The sequence below is a fragment of the Microtus oregoni genome, unplaced genomic scaffold (genome assembly GCF_018167655.1).
Source record: "Microtus oregoni isolate MIOR12 unplaced genomic scaffold, Mior012 000045F_ref0000178, whole genome shotgun sequence".
Taxonomy (NCBI): domain Eukaryota; kingdom Metazoa; phylum Chordata; class Mammalia; order Rodentia; family Cricetidae; genus Microtus; species Microtus oregoni.
In genome coordinates, this window is record NW_024543219.1 from 7,227,405 (window position 1) to 7,250,025 (window position 22,621).

Below are 22,621 nucleotides of genomic sequence, written 5' to 3' on the forward strand. Positions count from 1 at the left end.
ACACTTAAGGAAATGTTCAACATCATTAGTCATCAGAGAAATGCAAATCAAAACAACTCTGAGATTCCATCCTGTAAGAATGGCCAAGATCAAAAACACTGATGACAACTTATGCTGGAGAGGTTGTGGGAAAAAGGGAACACTTCTGCATTGCTGGTGGGAATGCAAGCTGGTACAACCCCTTTGGATGTCAGTGTGGTGATTTTTCAGAAAATTAGGAAACAACCTTCCTCAAGACCCAGTAATAGCACTTTTGGATATATAGCCAAAGGATGCTCAATCGTGCCACAAGGACATGTGCTCAGCCATGTTCATAGCAGCTTTGTTTGTCATAGCCAGAACCTGGAAACAATCTAAATGCCCCTCGACTGAAGAATGGATAAGGAAAATGTGGTACATTTACACAATGGATTACTACACAGCAGAAAAAAATAACAACATCTTGAATTTTGCAGGCAAATAAATGGAGCTAGAAAACATTATTTTTGAGTGAGGTAACCCAAACATAGAAAGACAATTATCACATGTACTCACTCATAGGTGGTTTGTTGTTGTTGTTGCTGTTGTTGTTTTTGGTTTTTTGAGACAGGGTTTCTCTGTAGCTTTGGAGCCTGTCCTGGAACTAGCTCTTGTAGACCAGGCTGGCCTCGAACTCACAAAGATCCGCCTACCTCTGCCTCCCAAGTGCTAGGATTAAAGGCAAACGCCACCACCGCCCAGCCATAGGTGTTTTTTAAACATAAAGCAAAGAAAGCCAGCCTACAAACCACAATCCCAGAGGACTTAGACAACAATGAGGACACTAAGAGAGACTTACATAGATCTAATCTACATGGGAAGTAGAAAGTAGAAAAAGACAAGATCTCCTGAGTAAATTGGGAGCTTGGGGACCTTGAGGAAGGATTGAAAGTGGGGGGAGAGGCAGGGAGGGGAACAGAGAAAAATGTAGAGCTCAATAAATATCAATTTAAAAAAAGAACAGTGTTCCTTCTGGGAGCTGGGTGCTGACACAGCCAGGAGCCAGCTGAGAGCTAGACTCTAGCAGGACTGGACTCTGAATTTTTTCTCTTTTTCTCTTACAAAGAGTGATCCTTTCCAAGTCCAAATAGAATCCAGTCTGTCTGTCCAGATCTTATTTATATACCCTCTTACGTAGAGCCCAGTAGGTTCTGATTGGCTAGGTGGGGGCGGGGGGGGGGGGCGCGGCATGTGTGTGTTCAAATGATATGTAAAATGGTACTAACCCAGAGAGAGAGAGAGAGAGAGAGAGAGAGAGAGAGAGAGAGGTCAAATTCAGTGGAAGAGAAACCTGAGGGTGTTCCCAAAGGGCTGCTTCTCTACACCCTCCCTCCACGCTGCTGTGGAAATGGGAGAAAGAGGAAGATGGGGGCAAATTCTGTATTTCCCCATGGGTTCTGGCTCCAATTACAATTCAGCAAAGTAACCCGTTGTGCTTGGGAATTTGAGCTTCCTTTTTGCTTCTTGGCCTTTTTTTCTGTTCCCCGGGGCTGTGACAATCACCATTTTCTTCCTGGGACCCTAAAATCACCATGGTGGCTGTCAGAAGACAGCCTGCTATCACTTCACACTCACTGCTACGAGGTGCAGGTGTTTTCCACACAGATCCCTCAGGCCCTGGCTGCCACTGGAGAGCTCAGGCCATCTCAGTCCACTGCCACATGAGATGCTCAACCTATAAACGGCTTCTCCCACTGGATGGAAGACATGAAAGGGACAGGGCGTGACCCTTCCTAGGGATGGTAGAGAAGACAGCTTATTGTAGATCAAAAGGGAGGGCATAGCCAGAGGCAGGGACAGCTGGGAGAGTCCAGAGTGGGCATGGCCTGAGCCATGTGGAGGTGGGGAAGGGAAGGGATGGAGAGGAACCAGCTGCAGCAGCCAAGAGGGCAAAGATACCAAATGGAGTGGGTAACCAAAATGTCTGGATCTACAGGGAAGAGCCTCTGGGGGAAGGGCAGCCCAGCCCTGGGCTGGAGGGTTCAGGCTGGAGGGCAGAGTTTGCCAGCCATACCCTGTAACAGGTAGAGACTGAGGGATGCTGGGAGAACCTGGGGGCCAGGTCACTTTTGATATGTTAAATAGGGTTTGAGACTTAACATTGATACCTGGTAAACAGAATTTATCGGCCCCTAAGATTGAACGTGGTACTTCGATGGCATTTTCATTTGTATGTTTCTTATTAAAAGTGAGGTTATGAATTTTCTAAAATGTTGAAAGGGGGTTGGTGAGACGGCTCAGTGGGCAAAAGGGCCCTAAAGTTGATCTCTAGACCCATGGTGAAAGGATAGAACCAATTCCAAAAAGTCGCCTTTGACCACTACACCCCCCACTAGCGCATCACACACTAATAATAACAGTTACCATAAATAAATGATTCGAACCATTCAAAGAGTGTGTTGTTTTGTTTTTGCAGCACTGTGACTTGAACCCACAGTTCATGGTTGCTACGCAAATGACCTAACACTGAGCTGTAGTCCCAGCCCTTAAAGGTCATATTATTTCTTCTAGGAACTAACCATTCATCTATTTTATCCAAGTTTTATGAAGTTGGTGACATTTTAAAAAAGCTCTTTGTACTTTAAATGTACTAGCCCTTTATTATAGAAGTTGATTTCACAATTTGTCTCTTAGTAATAAATTTTATCTGTCACGATCCCTCCCCCCCACCCATGTTTAAGTATGCTTTTTCAAGCAGAAGTGTTTTTTTTTTTTTTTAATTTTTGAGAGGGAGGCTGGAGATATGACTCAGTTCCTAACACCCACATTTGGTGGCCACCTGAAATTCTAGTTCCAGGGGATCCAACACCCTCTTCTGGCCTCTAGGGGTACCCACAAACCATGCAGAAACAGATACATACGAAAATAAAATAAAATTGAATAAAGAATTTGGAAAGTGCTGGAGGTCAGACATTGAACTGAGGGTCTCACGCATGCCAAGCAAGCACTAAACCACCAGCTCTATCCTCAGCATTAAAAGGATTTTTGATAGTCAAATTCATCAATCTTTTATTTACTTCAGATTTTTATTTAATATTAATATTCCCCCCTTTCCTGGATTATTTTCGCACTTACATTTTTGAACAATTTAAAATTTATCCTGACAAACAATGTAAGAAATATACTTAAGGCTTTCCCTTCTCGCTGCCCACTCCAGACTCCTCGTGCGTCGCTTAGCCCCCCGCCCTCTCAGACCATGGCCACACTGAGGGTCCATCCTGAAGCCCAAGCCAAGGTGGATGTGTTCCGCAAAGACCTGTGTAGCAAGACAGAAAACCTGCTTGGGAGCTATTTTCCCAAGAAGATCGCAGAGCTGGATGCATTCTTAAAGGAGCCAGATCTCAATGAAGCCAACCTGAGCAGTCTGAAGGCTCCACTGGACATCCCCATACCTGATCCAGTCAAGGAGAAAGAGAAGGAGGAGCGGAAGAAACAACAGGAGAAGGAAGAGAAGGATGAGAAGAAGAAGGGGGAAGATGAAGAAAAAGGTCCTCCCTGTGGCCCAGTCAACTGCAATGAGAAGATTGTGGTCCTCCTGCAGCGCCTAAAGCCTGAGATCAAGGATGTCACTGAGCAACTCAATCTGGTCACTACCTGGCTGCAACTACAGATACCTCGGATAGAGGATGGGAATAACTTTGGGGTGGCTGTCCAGGAGAAGGTGTTTGAGCTGATGACCAGCCTTCACACCAAGCTGGAGGGCTTCCACACTCAAATCTCTAAGTACTTCTCAGAGAGGGGTGACGCAGTGGCCAAAGCAGCCAAACAGCCCCACGTGGGTGATTATCGGCAGCTGGTGCACGAGCTGGATGAGGCAGAGTACCAGGACATCCGGCTGATGGTCATGGAGATCCGTAATGCTTATGCTGTGTTATACGACATCATCCTGAAGAACTTCGAGAAGCTCAAGAAGCCCCGTGGAGAAACAAAGGGAATGATCTATTGAGCCCCCTCTCTCATTCCGTGATGGGGTACAATAGAGACCTTCCTGCTCTTCACCGGGAATTATAGACTGTACCCAATCTTCTTCCTGCTGGGGTTTCCCCACTCTGCCTCCCAAACACAATAAATATATGGTTGCCCAAAAAAAAAAAAAAAAAAAAGAAATATACTTAAACCAGGCATGGTGGTACAGCCTTGGGAGGCAGAGATAGGCAGCTCTTTATCCTGGTCTACATAATGATTTTCAGGACAGCCAAGACCCTATCTGAAAAAAGAAAGAAAGAAAACAAAAATAAGATAGAAATATTTTTTTAAGACAGGGTTATGCGCTGTAGTCCAGGCTAGCCTGGAATTTACCATATGTCCCAGACTAACTTCCCAAATGCAGACTTTGCAGGTGTGAGCCACCACACCCAACAGGCCCAATTCATCCAAACATCTGTCCAGTGACCTATCTCAATTTATTAACAATTTCATCTTCCCTTCCCACCATAATTCCCTCCTATTCTTAACTTAATTTTTCCAAATGTCCTTAGTGCTTCTGCTTTCCCTTCTATTTCTTGTTTGTGTGTAGGGGGCCACTGAAAACCGAACCCAAGTGTTCTACAACCCCAGTCTATTTTCTGTATGATTGTTGTCTGTTTTCAAGACAGGGTTTCTCTGTGGAGTCCTGGCTGTCCAGGAACTCCCTATGTAGACCAGGCTGGTGTCGAACTGTTCAGCTGTTCTCCCCCCCCCCCCCCCACCAAAAAGCCTTCAGTATTGGGATTAAAGGTGAGTACTAGCACTGCCTTGCTTCTGTATATTTATTGGTAGGCATCAATAGGTATCAATAACATGTTTCTAAAATTATGGGTGTTCTATATTTTAACATTTAAGTGAGGCTGGTTTCCCACCACATAGGACACTGATTTTTTTTTTCTAGGATAGTCTTGTTCTATTGTTTGTTTTAATTTTTTTTTTTTTCTTTTTCGAGACAGGGTTTCTCTGTGGCTTTGGAGCCTACCCTGGAACTAGCTCTGTAGACCAGGCTGGTCTCGAACTCACAGAGATCCGCCTGCCTCTGCCTCCCGAGTGCTGGGATTAAAGGCGTGCGCCACCATCGCCCGGCTTTGTTTTAATTTTTTAAAGAGTTTTGCTGTAGCCCAAGATATCCTGAATCTTGCTATCTAGACCACACTGACCTAAGAACAGACAACCAGTGCGGTGGAAAGGGTATTCTCTTTCCTTTTTTTTTTTCCCAGTCTTTTCTTTTCTTCCCATCTCCGTTTATTTCCCACTCCCTTTTTCTTTTCTTTCTGGGGTAGAGCCATGAGTGTCTCAGGCTGGAGCTAGACTTGAGCTGAGGATGACCCTGAACTCTCGATCTCCCAGTCTCACCCTGGGAAGCTGCAGGAATTACAGGCATGCAGCCACAAGGCTGAGTTCAATTATTTAACCAAAAAAGCTAAGCTTTTTTTTTTCTGGAGCTCTGGTAGTTCTGAGTTTATAGCCAATCTGCCTCTATCCATGTAACTTTAGTTTTTCTTATTTCTGATTTATGCTGTACTTGTAATGCGCCCACTATTTTAATTTCTTTTTAGATCATGTCAAACTTTCTCTTCGAATCAGTTTTCTTTTGTTTTGGGATCATTTGCTGGGACAGTAATGGGCTCATTTTCACCGCCCAGCTTCCGCAGTAAGATGGGATTACTTGGAAGTCCTCCTTGGCTTCTCCAGCCATCGTAGGCCCCACCTTTCTAGGGCGCCCTGGCGCTTCTGCGGCTGCGCGCGAGGGGGGGCGGTGGGAGGGGCGGAGGGACTCGGCGCCCCGCCCGGCCCCGCCCACACCGTGCGCTGGTTCGGGCTGGCGTGCGCTGGTTCGGGCTTGGCAGCCTCGTGCCGGAAGCTGTGCTGGTGGCGGCTGTTTGTTTTCCCGCCGTTCCCAGCGCCTCGTGAGAGAACCGGATGGTCAGAGAGCTGAAGCGCGGGATCCCGAGCTGGTAGGGACGCGAGCCCGGGAGAGCCGGGCTGGAGGCCGCTGGGCCTCGCGTGGGCCCTGCCCCAGTCAGTCGGCGCTGCTTAGCACCCTGCGAAGGCGCCGGAGCCCAGCCTGGTGCTGTGGCAACGGCTTAATAGCCCTTGTTTGTTTTTGTTTTGTTTTTTAGACAGTTCCACACTGCATAGCCTCGGCTGCTCAGGAACTCGCTATGTAGACTAGGCTGGCCTCGAACTCACCGAGACTGCCTGCCTCTGCCTCCTGAATACTGGGATTAAGACATGTGTCACCTCCCTCTAGTAGTTAGTAAATTAAATTTTACATTTATTGTGTGGCAGGGTAGGGACGTGGTTATGAGAGTGACATGTGTGGGGGACAAAGGCAGCCTGTGGGTCTCAGGTATGAAACCCAAGTGACCAGGCTTAACCCTCAGCACCATTACCCCCTGTGCCATCTCACCTGCCTTCAGTACTTTTTAATATTTTTCGATCATAAAATATTTTGGGGGGGGCGGGGTTCGAGACAGGGTTTCTCTGTAGCTCTGGAGCCTGTCCTGGAACTAGCTCTTGTAGACCAGGCTGGCCTCGGACTCAAGAGATCCACCTGCCTCTGCCTCCCAAGTGCTGGGATTAAAGGTGTGCTCCACCACCGCCTGGCAATCATAAATTTTAAGTGGCAGGCCTTTTTTTTTTTTTAAGACTTGTATTCACTATGTAACTGGCCTTGAACTCACAGAGGTCAGCGCCTCCTGATTTCTGAAACTAAAGGTGTGTGTTACCTCTCTGGGTAAGTGGCAGAATTTTTAAGGTGCAAAGTACCCTTCATTCACTCAGTAAGGCTCTAAGAAAACTGGAACTCTAAAAATGAAGAATTGTTGAGAGGAAAGGATTGTGGGAGGGAAATAGTAACTTGTTTTGTTTTTTCAATTTAAAGGATCAAGTTAATAAATATTATTAAATAACATAATCATATTCAACATATTTTGCTGTGTTCTTTATAGCTCACTGCTTTATTTTTCAAATGTCAGTTTCTTCATTAAAAAAAACCAAAAAACAAAAGCAAAAACTACAGCCTAATCTGTAAAGCGAGTTCCAGGACAGCCAGGGCTACACAGAAAAATCCTGTCTTGAAAAACAAACAAATAAATCCCACAAAGTGGTCTAAAAAGATGGCTCCAGGGTAAAGGTGGTTGCCATTTATGTGGCGCTCATGATTCCCAGAATCGTTTTGGTAGAAGAAGGAACCTCCCAAAAGTTATCCTGTAGCCCCCATACTTGCCTGTGGTACATGTTTGCTCCACCTACCAAATAAATACTCTTTTTTAAAAATCCCACATAATCATTTTATTTGGTTATATACTTAAATTATACCAAAATTGCTGTTGCTACCGGGCGTGCCTTTAAAACTAGTGCTCAGGAGACAAGCAGGTGAATCTCTGAGTTTGAGGCCAGCCTAGTCTACAGAGTTCCAGGACAGCCAGAGCTATACCGAGGAACCCTGTCTTGCAAAAGAAAACAAAAATTGCCGTTGTCAGAAAAAACCAGACTCATACCATACAAATTATGGTATGATTACCATGTGAACCCAAAGGCTCTTTTTTTTTTTTTAATTTTTCGAGACAGGGTTTCTCTGTAGCTTTTTGGTTTCTGTCCTGGAACTAGCTCTTATAGACTAGGCTGGCCTCGAACTCACAGAGATCCGCCTGTCTCTGCCTCCCGAGTGCTGGGATTAAAGGTGTGCGCCACCACCACCCGGTTTCAAAGGCTCTTATATGTAGGAACATGAGTGTTTCACAGAGTCAGGAGACTTGGGTTCTAATCGCAAGACTGCCAGTAAAGATGGAACTTTAGACAAACTAGTTTTAGTTGTAATCAATGTATGTCATCTGAGAAAAAAAGAAAAAGATGAATCTGGTCAAAACATGACTGGACTTTACACCTTCCAGACCTGTGGTGGGTTTCTGCAGAGTAGAAGGTGTGGATAAGCCGAGACTATGATCACTTGAGTACTTGTACAGCACCACACAAATATGGTGGCATGCCTGTCTTTCTTTCTTTCTTTTCTTTCTTGGTTTTTTTTTGAGCCAAGGTTTCTCTGTAGCTTTAGTGCCCATCCTGGAACTGGCTCTTGTAGACCAGGCTGGTCTCGAACTCACAGAGATCCGCCTGCCTCTGCCTCCCAAGTGCTGGGATTAAAGGCATGTGCCAACGCTGCCCCGCTGTATGTTTTCATTTTAAAAGATTGTTTTTCTAGTTACAAATTAGAATATGAGTTCAGCTTGAAAATTTAGAAAGCAAACAAATACAAATACAACTTACTACTCCGAGAAAAGAAAGGCCTGGTTTCTGTTTTCCTATGACTTTCCTACTATTCTTCTTTATTTGTTTGTTTTTAGTGATTTTACTTATTTTTATTTTATCTGCATTAGTGTACCTGCATGTGTGTCTGTGTGAGGATGTCAGAATCCCTGGAACTGGAGTTATAGACAATTGTGAACTTACATGTGGGTGCTGGGAATTGAGCCTGGGTCCTCTGGAGGAGCAGCCAGTGCTCCTAACTTCTGAGCCATCTCTCCAGCCCCAGACTTTTCTACTATTCTTACACACATAAAAACACATGCTCTTGAATGTATTTTGCTGACTTCTTTTCTCATGTTGTACGTATATCCCTACAGACAAATGGAATGCCCACAAATATGTTCCCACATCCAGTAAACTACCACAAGATAAGCAGGTTAGGCAGTGGTGGCACACACCTTTAATCCCAGCACTCGGGAGGCAGAGGCAGGAGGATCTCTGTGAGTTCGAGGCCAGCCTGGTCTACAAGAACTAGTTCCAGGACAGGCTCCAAAGCTACAGAGAAACCCTGTCTCGAAAAAAAAAAAAAACGCATAGAAAAAGTTAAACAAACAGTGTTACGTCAATTTTGGAACAACTATATTATGCTCCACATTTTTCTTATTCTTTCTCTTTCTCTGATCCAGAATGGATTGGTTCCATTGCAACCAGTGTTTCCGAAAGGATGGGGCCCATTTCTTTGTCACCAGCTGTGGCCATATTTTTTGTAAAAAGTGTATGACTCTGGGTGAGTGACTTCAATTTATCCCAAAATATTTTTTAACTTAGATATGAGTAACCATTTCTCTGTGTGATGTAGCAAAAAAACTACTTAGTAGCCATCGGTGATAATGTAAATACTGTAGGCAGCTGTCCATTTTGGAATTAATGGACTCCATTAGTAAGAGTGAAGCTAAGGGATATATCCAGTGTATTGGTCCTCCATGTTCCGAGTTGTGTCAGGAAGAGCCGTAATGGATGAGAACAGTGGTGCTAAACTGGAGTTTAATGAACAGTTTCCTATGTATTTCTTTATTTGTCAGTGCTGAGTATAGAACCTAGCACTTTGTACATGCTAGGCAAATGCTCTATCAGAAAGCTACATCCCAAGATCCCATACAATTTTTAAAAAAATTACAATGTTTATTTTCAATAAACAGATTATTTAAATAGTTTTTGGTTTTCTTACTGTTTTTGAGTCAAGCTCTTACTATGTAGCCTTGGCTGTTCTTGAACTCACAGTCTTTCTGTCTCAGCCCCCCAAGTGTTGGGATTTCAGGCATACACCACCATATCCAGCCACTAGTACTAGTTTTATATAATCTTCACCACAGTCCTTGCTAATAATTACTGGTACCACTATTTTGCAAATGAGGAAATTATTTCAGAGAATAAATGATTGCCAACTTTTCATAACTATCAAGTTTTAGAAAGGAAACTTGAAGACTAGGTGGAGCATGATGGCACACGCCTTTCAATCCCAGCACTGGAGAGGCAAAATCAGGCAGATCTTTGAGTTTGAGGCCAGCCTGATTTAACAGTACACCGGCCAGAGCTAAAACTGGAGACCCTCTCTTAAAGAAAGGACACCTTGTTTTAGAGTGTTGGAAAATGAACTCAGGACCTCTGGAAGACTGTAAAAATCACTAAACTACACCCCTAATCCTAACTATTTTGTTTTAGTTGACAGAGGTTTTCCCACCCAGTCTTGCAGCCATTCACTCCCAAAGAAACACACTCAAGTCTACATTAACTATAAACTGGTGGGCATATTAGTTCAAGCTTCTTATTAACTAACTCTTACATCTTACATTACCCCATAATCCTTGTCTGTGTTAGCCACATGGTTTGGTACCTTTTATCGGTGAGGCATTCTCATCTTGCTTTCTCTGTGTCTGGGTGACTTGACTGCAGGCTGAGCCTTTCCTCTTCCTAGAATTCTCCTGTTCTGGTCACCCTGCCTTTACTTCCTGCCTGACTACTGGCCAATCAGCATTTTATAAAACCAATACAAATGGGAGATCTTTACCAATAAGACCATTGTCCCACAGTACTTCCCCTTTTTTTCTTTTCAAAACAAGAACTCTGAATCTAATCTCCTTTGTTTAGCTTTTTGCCTGATTATTATCCATAACAACTTGTAGCCTACACTCTAAACAAAGATAAACATCCATAATCCATTTTTTAAAAATATTTCTTATAGTTTATTTAACTTTATTTTATGTGCATTGGTGTGAAGGTATCAGATTCCCTGAAACTGGATCTTCAGACAGTTGTGAGCTGCCATGTGGGTGCTGGGAATTGAACCCGGGTCCTCTGGAAGAGCAGTCAGTGCTCTTAACGGCTGAGCCATCTCTTCAACCCCCCAAAATCCATTTTTTGGGGAATGTGGGCATAGTTTTCTAGGATACTTCCTGCTGATTGGGGGCACTGATAACTTTATGGGGACCTAAAGAAAATTTAGGATTATGGTCAAATCCTGACTGGAATTTTCTGTGAGACTTGATCATCTCAGCCAGCAATCTTGAGGCTGTTCTGTATATAGAACTCAGAGAAAACTCCAACAGAGTTCCTTTGAAATGTTGGATCATCTGGGCCATCCACTCGTATTGGAGATTTTTCAGGAGGTCTTCTCTGATTTCTCTTAACCCAGAATGAGTCCACAACCTCCCATTTCCTGTGGAAAGAAAAGCAAAGCCTCTTCTCCAAAGTAACATATCTTTTGACTTAAATTTTGAAGTCAAAGCATTTTCAAAATATATAGGTTGGATTAATTCAGCAGCATTTATAATCAAATGTCTTAGTAATTGTTGCTCCTTTCTCAACCATCAAACAACTGAAAGACAACACAATAACATGCAGTATCCAGATTCTTCATGTATTTCCCATCTTTACATGACTTTATTTTAAACTCTATTTCTTTTATTTTTTTTTAATTTTTGTTTTTTTTCAGACTGGGTTTCTCTGTGTATCTTTGGCTGTCCTGGAACTTATTCTGTAGACGAGGCTGTCCTTGAGAGAGATCTGCCTGCCTCTGCCTCCCAAATGTTGGAATTCTCCTGTTATGGTCACCCAGCCTGTTCTTCCTGCCTGCATTTTATTAAACCAATACAAGTGACAAAGTTACAGAGTATAAAATCACTTTCCCACAGTACACTTGGGAGTTCTGGGGGAGCTGACATGATGGTATATTACTATAGCTACTGGGGAAGCTCAGTCAGGAGGGTGGCTTACTTGAACAGAGGAGTTAAAGACCTGTCTGGCTACATACAGATCCTGTCTGAGAATAATAACAGTAACAAAAGAAGCCTATAAATTATCAAAATTTCAGAAAAGACAATTTACCCTACTTAGGACAGGATGCTTTGGTCAAGGACAAATAGAAGACATTCTGCTGCAATAGGGTTTTGAACAACGAACTGGAGTTTGCTGTTTTGCAAAGATCATTTGAATTTAAAACAGTGGGGTTTGGATAGATGGCTCAGAGGTTAAGAGCATTGCCTGCTTTTCCAAAGGTCCTGAGTTCAATTCCCAGCAACCACATGGTGTCACAACCATCTGTAACTCTACTTGTATGGGATCTGACGCCCTCTTCTGGCCTCCACAGGCATTAGGCACACACCATGTGTGGCACACATCCATACACACAAGCAAACTCTTCATATATGTAAAATAAAAACACATCTTTAAAAATTGCAACAGTATAAAGTGTAACGACATATGATGCCATTAAACTGCAGCACAGTGCTTCCACAGAGTTGAGATTATACAGAGAAAGGTGAAAATGGTGAAAGAGGAAGCTAAAGGGGTAGGCAGTAGAAAACAATAGAAATTTCTGTCCACCAGGGTAAGGGTCCTAAACTGTTACCCCGCTGGTTCCAGAGAGCTGTACAAGGTTGTTTTTCTTTTAAGTAGAATGTTTTTCACTTACTAACTCATGCTGAGAACGACATGGAGGGAAGACTAGGAAAGCAACTTTATTCCCCAAGGAAAGACAAGTCAGGTTAAATAGTCTCTGGAGAACTTTTTCCACGTGTGACCCTCATGACCCTTCTGAGATATCTGCCAGTGCGATGAGACCTCACTATGGTGACAGCAGCTCACTTTGGAGTGATTGTCTCTGAAGCATAAAGCCATGTAATGCTTTTTCCTGACATGGCATTTATCTTTTTTTTTTTCCTTAATGGATGAGCCCAGGGTCTTATGCACGGTAAACAAGAACTCTATCACTGAGCCTCATCTCCAATCCTGTAGCGTTTATTTTAATCATCAGCACCTGGTAATATTGCATTTTATAAGGAAAGCTTAGAAATTTTACACTTTGCTTCTTTCAGATGCATTAATTGAAGAGTAGGAAAGTTTTAGAGCAAGACCTAGGAATATTAGCAAGGTGACAGCTGGGTGGGATAACTCAGGAACCAGCCTCTTACAGTGCCCAGGGTGTGCCCACTGTCAGGTAGAGAGATTTTAAAAAGAGTTGTCAGCTGAAAAGGTGGCTCAGTGGTTAAGAGCCCTGGCTGCCCTTCTGGAGGATCCTGCACCCACATGGTGACTCACAACTGTTTGTAACTCTAGTTCCAGAGGATCTGACACCTCTTCTGGTTTCCTCAGGCACCAGACATGCACACAGTACACAGACATACTGTAGGCAAAACATTCACAATAAATCTTTTTTACAAAGTCACCTACAGTGAAACTCATTGGTACTCTTACATTTATCCCAGAACATATGCAAATGTATCCCAGTACTTCTGTTGACACAGTAGATCTACCAGTAAGTGCAGTAGTCTCAATATTCAGGAGACTGAGACAGGAGGCTTACTGCAAGTTCTAGGCCAGCCTGGGCTACATTTATGAGACCTTGTTTCAAAAACAAAGAAAAAAAAGGGAGACAAGCACAGCGCAGAGCCTCATACTTCAACATGTTTGTTTGGAAATGTTGATTTAGAGAACAGGTTAAGTTAATATCTTAATGATAATCAAAATTTAGTTAAGAGCCTGTTTTCTTCTCTTGATAGCCTACTTGACAGTTACCACATACTTTAGGAAAATCCTACCTCCTGCTTTTGAGAGCAAATATTTTTCCGTTTTTTCTCTTAGAAAAATGTGCTGTTTGTGGAAGTCTTTGCAAGCATCTGGCTCTTTCTGATAATGTAAGTCTTCACCTTCATCACAAACTGCCTCATCCAGTCCCTGGCCAGTAGGAAGTATAGACACAGATGATGAACTGCTCAAAACAAAACGAAGAAACAAATTTGAAGATAGTAGTTATAAAACATTGAGTTGTTTTGTTCCAGGGTCGGTATTTTTTTTCATTTTGTTGTGAATATTCTCACTGTGTGTCTTTCTCTCTTCATAGTTAAAACCTCAAGAGAAGAAGTTCTTCAAAAGCCCTGTGGAGACAGCTTTGCAGTGTTTTAGTCACATCTCTCAGGTATGAGAACCAAAATGAAGAGAAGTTCTTACTGCTGTATGCTCGGGCCACCTTAGGCCATGTAGTGAGTGCAGCTGGGCACGCAGAACTCCTATCTCCAAGAAAAGGCTGAGGGAAGTCTTTTTTTCTTTCTTTGAGACAGTTTTTTTTTTTCTCTGTGGAGCCCTGGATGTCCTGGAACTCTGTCAGCCAGACTGGCCACGAACTCAGAGATCTGCCTGCCTTGCCTCTGATAGAATCAAAGGCATGCACTGCCCACACCAGGCAAGGAGTTTCTCTTTAAGCTGTCTTTGTATGCAGTAGAGAGAAACTACTCTCTCTCTTTTTTTTCCCTGATACAGATCTCTACCAGTTAACTTTTTACTAACCCGGAATCTGTGGTATGCTGTCAAAACCACAATCTAGTTGAATCTTGCTTTGTAGTTCCTACTTGATAATCAGTTCCTGTGACTAAAGGTGCCCTAAGGAACTCTACCATCTTCCTCTGAAGATAGATACATTTTCTTAAAAATTCCATGTATAGACCTTCAAAGATAGATTTGATAATTTCATTTGTGATATGATGGAGAGATGGCTCAGTGGGTAACGGCACCTGCTGCCAAGCCAACAGCCTGAGTTCAGTCTCTGGAACACACACGATGGAATGATAAAACTGTCTCACAAAAGTTGTTCTCACCTCTTTGTGTGAGCATGCATATGTGTGTGCACACATAATAAATATATAATTTTAAAAAGATTTTATCACTTCCTTTTGTTGTTATTAGACCCCAGGCCCTCTTCATGTTTGGCAAGTGCTCTACTACTTTTTTATTTGCTTGCTGCCTCTGTGTGTGTGTGTGTGTGTGTGTGTGTGTGTGTGTGTGTGTGTGAGAGAGAGAGAGAGAGAGAGAGAGAGAGAGAGAATTATTTGTGCATGTATTTTAGGAGAGGGGTTATTTCATACCACAACAAGAACGTGGGACAACTTGCAGGAATCAGTTCTCCTCTCTTTTCCCACCACATGGGTTCTGGGATCAAATGCCTTTCCTACTGAGTCATCTCTCTCTAGCCTGAAGGCAGGGTCTCTTGTTCTCAGAACTCACTGTGTAGCTGAGGATGACCTTATATTTCTGACCTTCCATCTTTTACCTGAATGCTGAGAATACAGTAATGTTCCACCCTTCTAGACTTGTATGTGTTGGGGATAGAACCCAAGGTCTCATGTACTCTACCAACTGAGGTCCAGCTCCACATACTCTACCAACTGAGCTCCACTATATTCCCCCCCCCTTTTTTTTTTAAAAGAAAGAATCTCACTTTGTAGACTAGGCTAGCCTTGAATGCATGATCCTCTTGCCTTTACCTACTGAGTGCTGGGGTTACAGGCATGTTCCAAAAACCACACTTGGCTTTAATACTCTTTTCCTTATTCTTTTGTGTGATATGTTACTGGGAGTTGAGTCCAGAGTTCCACACATACCAGGCAAGCTTTCTACCAATATCAGTTCTTATTCTTAAGAGAGTACAATTTGTTTTTGAGACAGGTCTCATTGTAGCTCAGGCTGGCTTTGAACTTTCTAGCTAGATAGCCAAGGATAACCTTGAACTCAATGATTGTTCTTCCTCCATTTCCCAAGTATTAGGATCACAGGCAAGTCCCACCACAACCAGCCTGAGTAAATCTCTTCTAAACATGGAAGCTATCATCAGTGTGTTTCCCCAGTCCCCAGTGTGTTAACTCTGGAAATACAATAAGCAGAACTAAGAACTAAAGCTTTTGCCTGTATGTGTCTTAGTCATTTGGATGAGCCATTATATTTGAGGTACTACATTTAGTGTTATGAATAGATAAAATCCAGCTGAGACTCAAGGAGAAATGTAAAAGAGGTCAGATGAACAAGGGAAAGAGCAGACCTTTGGTTAATATTTAAACCCATAGTTAGTTAATGATCAGTTAAGAAATTATATATAGTCTGAATCTTAACCTGCCTAATCATGGGACCAATTATACATGGTGAAGTAATCAAGGTAAAATAAATAGAAAGGGTCAGTTAATCATCACTTCAGTGAAGGGTCAGTTTGGTAAAGTCAGCAGTCTGGAAATGTATTTTCCTAATCTGTAAAGTTGAATAACTGAGGTAATACCTTCCCCTAAACTGTGTCACCCCAGCTTCTGCTTAAAGTTTCTTTCTTCAGAAGGATCTTCCCTGGCATCTTAGAAGCAGATCCAGCTCCCCCTGCTTCTTGTTACTTCTCATCATAGCTCCTGTCTGTACCATCGTCTTATGTGTTTGTCTATTGTCTGACTCCTGCACTGAAATACAGCTCCATGAGTACAGAGATTTGTCAGTTTTGTTTGCTGTTGTCTTTGAATAGTTTCTTATATGGAATGAATATCTAAAACATTGTCCTTAGATGAACAAATGGACTGTTGCTCTAAATGTCCATTTCTGTTCTCTGTAATGACCCAACAAGGACATTTTTTTCTGCTCTGCACTAGTTGTTGATAAAACTGCCTGTTTTGAATGCTTGACTACTCTAAATTTTTCAAGGAAATTTAAGAGCCTGTAAGGACCTATGAGTTTACTTCTATTCCTAGACCATAGATCCCACCTTTACCCAAAACTAGGCACCTTTCAAATGTGTACAGTATTGTGCCTTCTCTAGTGAAGCCTTCAATGGTTTCTGTGGCACAATTTTGCCTTGTCTTTTATACCCTACATTGCCTTTAACTCTACAAAATACTTAATTCTAAAAATGTGATTTACTTGTTCACATTTCTGTTCTTCTCACCTTTCAAAGGCAGCTGCATCTTTGTTGCACTCAATATCTAGCTAGATGTCTGACCTGAATTATGTTCATAAGAAATGCTTTGTAGAGCCAGGTGCAGTAGTGCATCTTTTAATCTCCACACTAGGAAGCAGAGTTAGGAAGACAACCTCTGTGAGCTTGAGGTCAGCCTGGTCTATATAACAAGTTCCAGGACAGCCAGGACTACATAGAGGCATCCTATCTCATAAAACAAAAACAAACAAATAAAAAATAGAAATGCTTATAAGTGACTGAATATGTAAGGCCAGTTAAGAAGAAGGTTATTTAAGGTAAGGTCAAAGAAGTAGGTGTATGTAGACCCTGGCAAGACATTTACTTTTCTTTTAAGTGAAGTTATACCATTGGAATGTTTGCACAAGGAAACAACATTATATAATGTATGGGCTGGAGAGATGGCTCAGAGGTTAAGAGCACGGACTGCTCTTCCGGAGGTCCTGAGTTCAATTCCCAGCAACCACATGGTGGCTCACAACCATCTGTAATGAGATCTGGTGCCCTCTTCTGGCCTGCAGGCGTGGAGGCTGAACACTTTGTACATAATAAATAAATAAACCTTAAAAAAAAAACATTATATAATGTATAATTTTAAAAACAGAAGGTGGATGTTGAGTGACTGAGCCAGGAAGACCAGTCAGGAGGGAAAAATCTAAGCAGACTGTTTTTAAATCAGTGGTGGCAGCAGAAAGGGAAAAAAGGCATGGAGGTTATAGCTTAGTGACAGAGGCCTTTCCCAGCAAGGAGAAAGGCCGGGGTTGATTCTCAAGCAACACACACACACACACACACACACACACACACACACACACACACACAGGAGAAAAGATATTTCTCTGTTTTGTATTCTAGAAACTCAAGGACAGTTTTTTTATTAATGTTTTTAGAAAAAACATAGTATAGGTTAGGTAAAAATACCAGCAGCTGCCAGGAGAAGGTAGAGAAAAAGTAATGCTTTAGAAATAGACAGCTGACTTTAAAGGGAGAGGGCTGGAGAGATGACTCAGTGACTAAGAATGCTTATTCTTTTTTTTTTTTTTTTTGAATTTTCGAGACAGGGTTTCTCCGTAGCTTTTGGTTCCAGTCCTGGAACTAGCTCTTGTAGACCAGGCTGGCCTCAAACTCACAGAGAAACGCCTGCCTCTACCTCCTGAGTGGTGGGATTAAAGGCGTGCGCCACCACCGCCTGGCTAAGAATACTTATTCTTGCAGCAGATCTAGATTCAGTTCCCTGCACCCACGTGGTGGCTCACAACCATCCATAACTGCAGTTCCAAGGATTCAGACCCACTCTTCTGACCTCACAGTTATATACATAGCACATATATATTGAGGCAAAACACTCATACACAAATAATAAATGAATAAATAAATAGATGGGAGGGTTGGAGAGATGGCTCAGTGGTTCAGAGCACTGACTGCACCTACAGGGTTACTCACAACTGTCTATAATGGGATCCAGTGCTGCCTTTTGCTATGCAGGTGCACATGCAGATAGAGCACTCATACATAAAGTATATAAATAAGTAAATCTAAAAAATATTAAATAAATAAATAGGAAAGGACTTCCAGGAATGGAATTAGGGTAGGGAGCTGATCAAAGCCCAAAAGATTGTCTTTTTTTTTTTTTTTTTTTGGTGGTGGGAGAGGTAGAGATGTTGGGTTTTGTTTTTGTGTTTTAGGGTTTGTGTGTGTGTATGTATGTATGTTTTGTTTTGTTTTGTTTTGTTTTGAGACAGGGTCACTCTACCTAGCCGTGGCTGTCCTAGAGCTCAGTATATAGGCCAGACTAGCCTGTAACTCACAGAGATCCACCTGCCTTTGCTTCTAAAGGTGTACAACACTACACCTAGAAAATAATTTATTTTTTTAAAAGTTAATAAGTAATATTGCTTGTGCAAAGTGATAAAAAGGTTTTTACCTTGTTTTGATTGTTTCCTCAGAAATCTACAATTATTTCTTTCTGGCTGATTTTCTTCTGGATCTGCCAGGAAGATATGGACACATTAGGTTTTAGATGCTTCTCAGAAATCCAGGTGGAGAAGTCAGGAAGGTTAAGCTCATTCTGGAGTTCAGAGCATAGGAAAGAACTGAGATACAAGTTCTTATCTTGCCAGAAAATTATGTTTGAAGAGAAGTGATGGGTGTGGGTCAGGGTAAGATGAATGTTCGAATACCAGAGCCATGTATCCATCCCTGTTCAAGACACTGTGTCCATCCTACTTCCCTGACCCCTAACACATACACACAGAGCAAATACTCTTGGGAACAGATCAGATCATGTAAAAGGAGTCCCTTCACTATCTAGCAGTTAGGTGCAGGAAGAGAAATTAGGAAAACTGCAGTCAGAAGTAAAAACGAAACTATGTGGTGCCCCAGAAGTCAAGTCAAGGAAGGAAAATGTTTTCAAAGGTAAATATAGTCACTGAGTAAGGCACTGCTGAGAGATGAGTCATGTGAGTAAAAGTTGAGGCTGACTGGCTTTAGCAAGAAGATTACTGCCATCCCCACAGAGTACCTGGAGTCAAGTCTTAGCACCATAGTGGACTATCTATTTGTCTGTCCCGTCTGTTTCAACTTCTGAACGTTTCACAGCCTTCTGTGGTCTTGTTTCTAACTCTTGCGTTAAAAACTGCCCCTGTGCCAGGCGGTGGTGACGCACGCCTTTAATCCCAGCACTTGGGAGGCAGAGGCAGGCGGATCTCTGTGAGTTCGAGGCCAGCCTGGTCTACAAGAGCTAGTTCCAGGACAGGAACCAAAAACTACAGAGAAACCCTGTCTCAAAAATCAAAAAAACAAAAACAAAAACACCTGCCCCTGCTAAGGGTATCAGCATTCTCATCAAAATCAGTGAATAATTTTTATTTCTATTCTAACTGATCTCTTAGTCACATCTGAAGTCTGAGTTCTCTACTTAGAAATGTTCTTTGGCTATCTTAACCAACTCTACTGTTCCCTTTTGAGGTTCATCTTCATCTGTACATCTCCTAAATAGTTATATTTCTCCGAATGCTATCTTTCCTCGCTTTTTATAAGTGCCATGAATAATTATAGTGATATATTATTTGTGTTTTAATAAATAAAGCTTGCCTGAAGATCAGAGGGCAAAGCAGCCACACTAATTAGCCATTCAGGACAGGGAGTAGTGGCACACGTGTTTAATCCCAGGACTCAGGAGACAGTCAGTCAGATCTCTGAGTTCAATGCTACCCTGGGCTACACAAGATCAATCCAGAAACAGATCCAAGTGGTAGTGGCTCACACCTTTAATCCCAGTGTTTAGGAGTCACACACCTTTAATCCTAGCACGAGGGAGGTGGATACAGGAGCAATATGGCTGGGTGGAGAGAAAAATATAAAGGGAAAGAGACAGGAACTCAGTGGAGTATGGAGTCTGAGGATCCATGGAGACAGGATCTTGCCTTTTGGTCTGAAGATTTGGTGGAAATAAAAGGTCTCTCTAGTGATTAGCTGCCTTGCTTCTCTGATCTTCAAGTTGAACCCTAATATCTGCCTCTGGGTTTTTATTATTCATGCAACAGATAATTTATCTATGCCTGTGGTTTTAATTATCAACTTGAGAATGATTTTTAACTCTGCTATTTCTAGTAAAGATGTTAGCCTATGACCTGGGTAATTTAGCTCAGTTGTTAGATTGTTTGCCTAGATGCACAAAGCCCTGGGCTCAGTCCCCAGTACCGAATTAACTGCATAGTAGAAAACTCACATAATCCCAGAACTCTAGAGGTAGTAGCAGGAAGATCAGAAGTTTGAGGTCATCTTCACTAGTTAGAAGCCAGCCTGGGATATATGAGTCTCCATCTCAGAAACAGAAATGTCACAACCTTACATGTGATCTTAGAAATGTCATCTCTGTCCAGTATACTTAAGTTAGGTCTTTCTTCATCCTCTATCATACAAACTTTATTTTTGGTGGCACTGGAGATAAAGCCCAAGACTTCATGAACACTAGGCAAGTAGTAATCTACCACTGAGTTACAACTTCAGCTTGCTAACCCTCTTTATCCCCTGAATTATTATAGTTGTCAGTTATAGGCTGTGTAGACTCTGAGCTCTATGGAGATCAGACCATTTTCCTTTTATCTGATCCAGTATTAAATCCTATTAATTCTATCTCTTAAAATACCTCATAACAGTCCACTGTATCTACAGCCTCGCAATTCAGGTCACACATAGTTTCTGATTTGGATTACTTTGGTAGCTTCATAATAGATCTTCTGTCCTCCAGTACCTTTCTTTTTCTATCTTTTCTTTATATTGAAGCCAGAAGAATCTTTCTAAATGAAAGTATGGTTGTTGTATTTACTTATTTGTTTATTGTGCTGGGAATAAAACCTTGGGCTTGGTGTATTATTGACAAGCACTCCACGACTAACTTAAGAATTATTTGTATAAATAATTTTCTTTTTTCCTCTTTTTTATATATGGATAAATATGCACACTGTACCTACACTGTATTGTGTTATACATTTTTGCTTTCTTCTCCATCCTTCCTTGAAGGCAATAACAGCATCAGAGCTATTAATCTTATAACTTATTAGCTCCTGACAAAATATGAACAACACAGAAGGATTTAATAATTATCTTTAAGAAGAATTAGTAGGGGGCTGAAGAGGTGACTCATTGGTTAAGAGCACTGACTACTTTCCCAAAGAACCTGGGTTTGAGTCCTGGTACCACATGGTGGCTCACAACCATCTGTAACTCTAGTCCCAGGGAGTCTGATGTCCTCTTCTGTCTGGTTTCCCCAGGCACTGAATGCACATGGTTCACAGATACATATGTGAGCAAAACACATTCACATAAAATAAACCTTTTTTGTTGTTGTTTTCTTTTGGTTTGGTTTGGTTTTTCAAGACAGGATTTCTCTGTGTAGCCCTAGCTGTCCTGAAACTAGCTCTGTACACCATGAACTCACAGAGATCCACCTGCCTCTGCTTCCTGAGTGCTAGGGCTGAAGGTGTGTGCCACCACTGTCCGGCTAATAAAAATAAATCTTAAAATATAAAAAAAATCAGTAGAGTCAGACATTGTAGTACATGTCTTTTTATTCTTAGTACTTGGGAGGTAGAGACAGGCAGATTTATGTGAGTTCAATGCCAGCCTAGTCTACATAGCAAGTTGGAGCTCAGCCAGGACCACACAGTACAACTCTGAATATTCATCTCTAGAATGTCGTAAAGTGGTAATACTAGGAATATGGTAAGAATAGGAATCTGAGGAGACCTGGAACTTTCCAAGTAGACTCTAGGCAGGCTGGCTAGCCATTGAGTCCAGATAGCCTTGTCTCTGCCGCCCCGGTGCTGGAATTTCATGCACAGCTTTCTGTCCTATCTGGTCCTGTAGCCCTTCAACCCCAAAGAAGCACACAGAGGCTTATATTAATTATAAATTATTTGGCCTCTTAGCTCAGGCTTATTATTAACTAGCTCTTACAAATTAACCCATAATTCTTATCTATGTTTAGCCATGTGGCTTGGTACCTTTTCTCAATAAGACATTCTCATCTTGCTTCCTCTGCTTCTGCCTGATGACTGGCTGCCTGCCTTTCCTCTTCCCAGAATTCTCTTAGTCTGATTGCCCCACCTATACTTCCTGCCTGGCTACTGGCCAATCATTGTTTTATTAAACTAATAAAAGTAACAAATCTTTACAGTGTTCAAGAGCATTATCCCATAGCAATGCCCAACTTTTTAACACATGGGTTCTGGGAATCAAATTTAGTCCTCATGCTTGTGACAAAGTGCACCTTACTGACTGAACTATCTCCTCAGCCCCCTTGCTTTGGATAATAAGGCATTTTTAGAGTTTTTATGTGTATATTCAAATCTATGCTCTTTGTGTCCCCATGGTGATGTTAACTACTTTTTTGTTGCTATGACAAAATTTCTGATAAAAACTTAAATGAGGAAAAGTTTATTTTGGTTCACAAGTTTTAGATTTTGGTCCTTGGTCACTTACTCTGTGATCCTGAGCCTGTAGTGGAGCAGTAATCATGGTGAAGGGCATGGGCATGGTTACTAGGAAACAGAGGACAGGGTGCCCAGAGTGAAGATATACTCTTGAAAGGGATTCCCCTAGTGACCC

General features: G+C 42.1%; 2 protein-coding genes across 4 annotated transcripts in view; both read left to right on the forward strand.

The window, feature by feature from the left end:
- Positions 1–3,154: 3,154 nt before the first annotated feature.
- LOC121435032 (proteasome activator complex subunit 1) lies at positions 3,155–4,103 on the forward strand. The gene has a single exon (XM_041634083.1). The coding sequence runs from the start codon at positions 3,215–3,217 to the stop codon at positions 3,962–3,964; it is 750 nt and encodes a 249-aa protein (XP_041490017.1). The 5' UTR covers positions 3,155–3,214; the 3' UTR covers positions 3,965–4,103.
- A 1,700-nt stretch (positions 4,104–5,803) lies between these two features.
- Positions 5,804–22,621, forward strand: part of Rnf212b (ring finger protein 212B) — a 49,577-nt gene continuing 32,759 nt past the window's right edge. For all 3 annotated transcript variants that reach the window (XM_041634159.1, XM_041634160.1, XM_041634161.1), the window contains exons 1-4: positions 5,804–5,942; positions 8,922–9,022; positions 13,375–13,427; positions 13,634–13,708. In XM_041634159.1, the coding sequence (XP_041490093.1) occupies positions 8,923–9,022; positions 13,375–13,427; positions 13,634–13,708 (228 nt within the window). In that variant the 5' untranslated portion in view covers positions 5,804–5,942; position 8,922. The remainder of the gene's footprint in view (positions 5,943–8,921; positions 9,023–13,374; positions 13,428–13,633; positions 13,709–22,621) is intronic.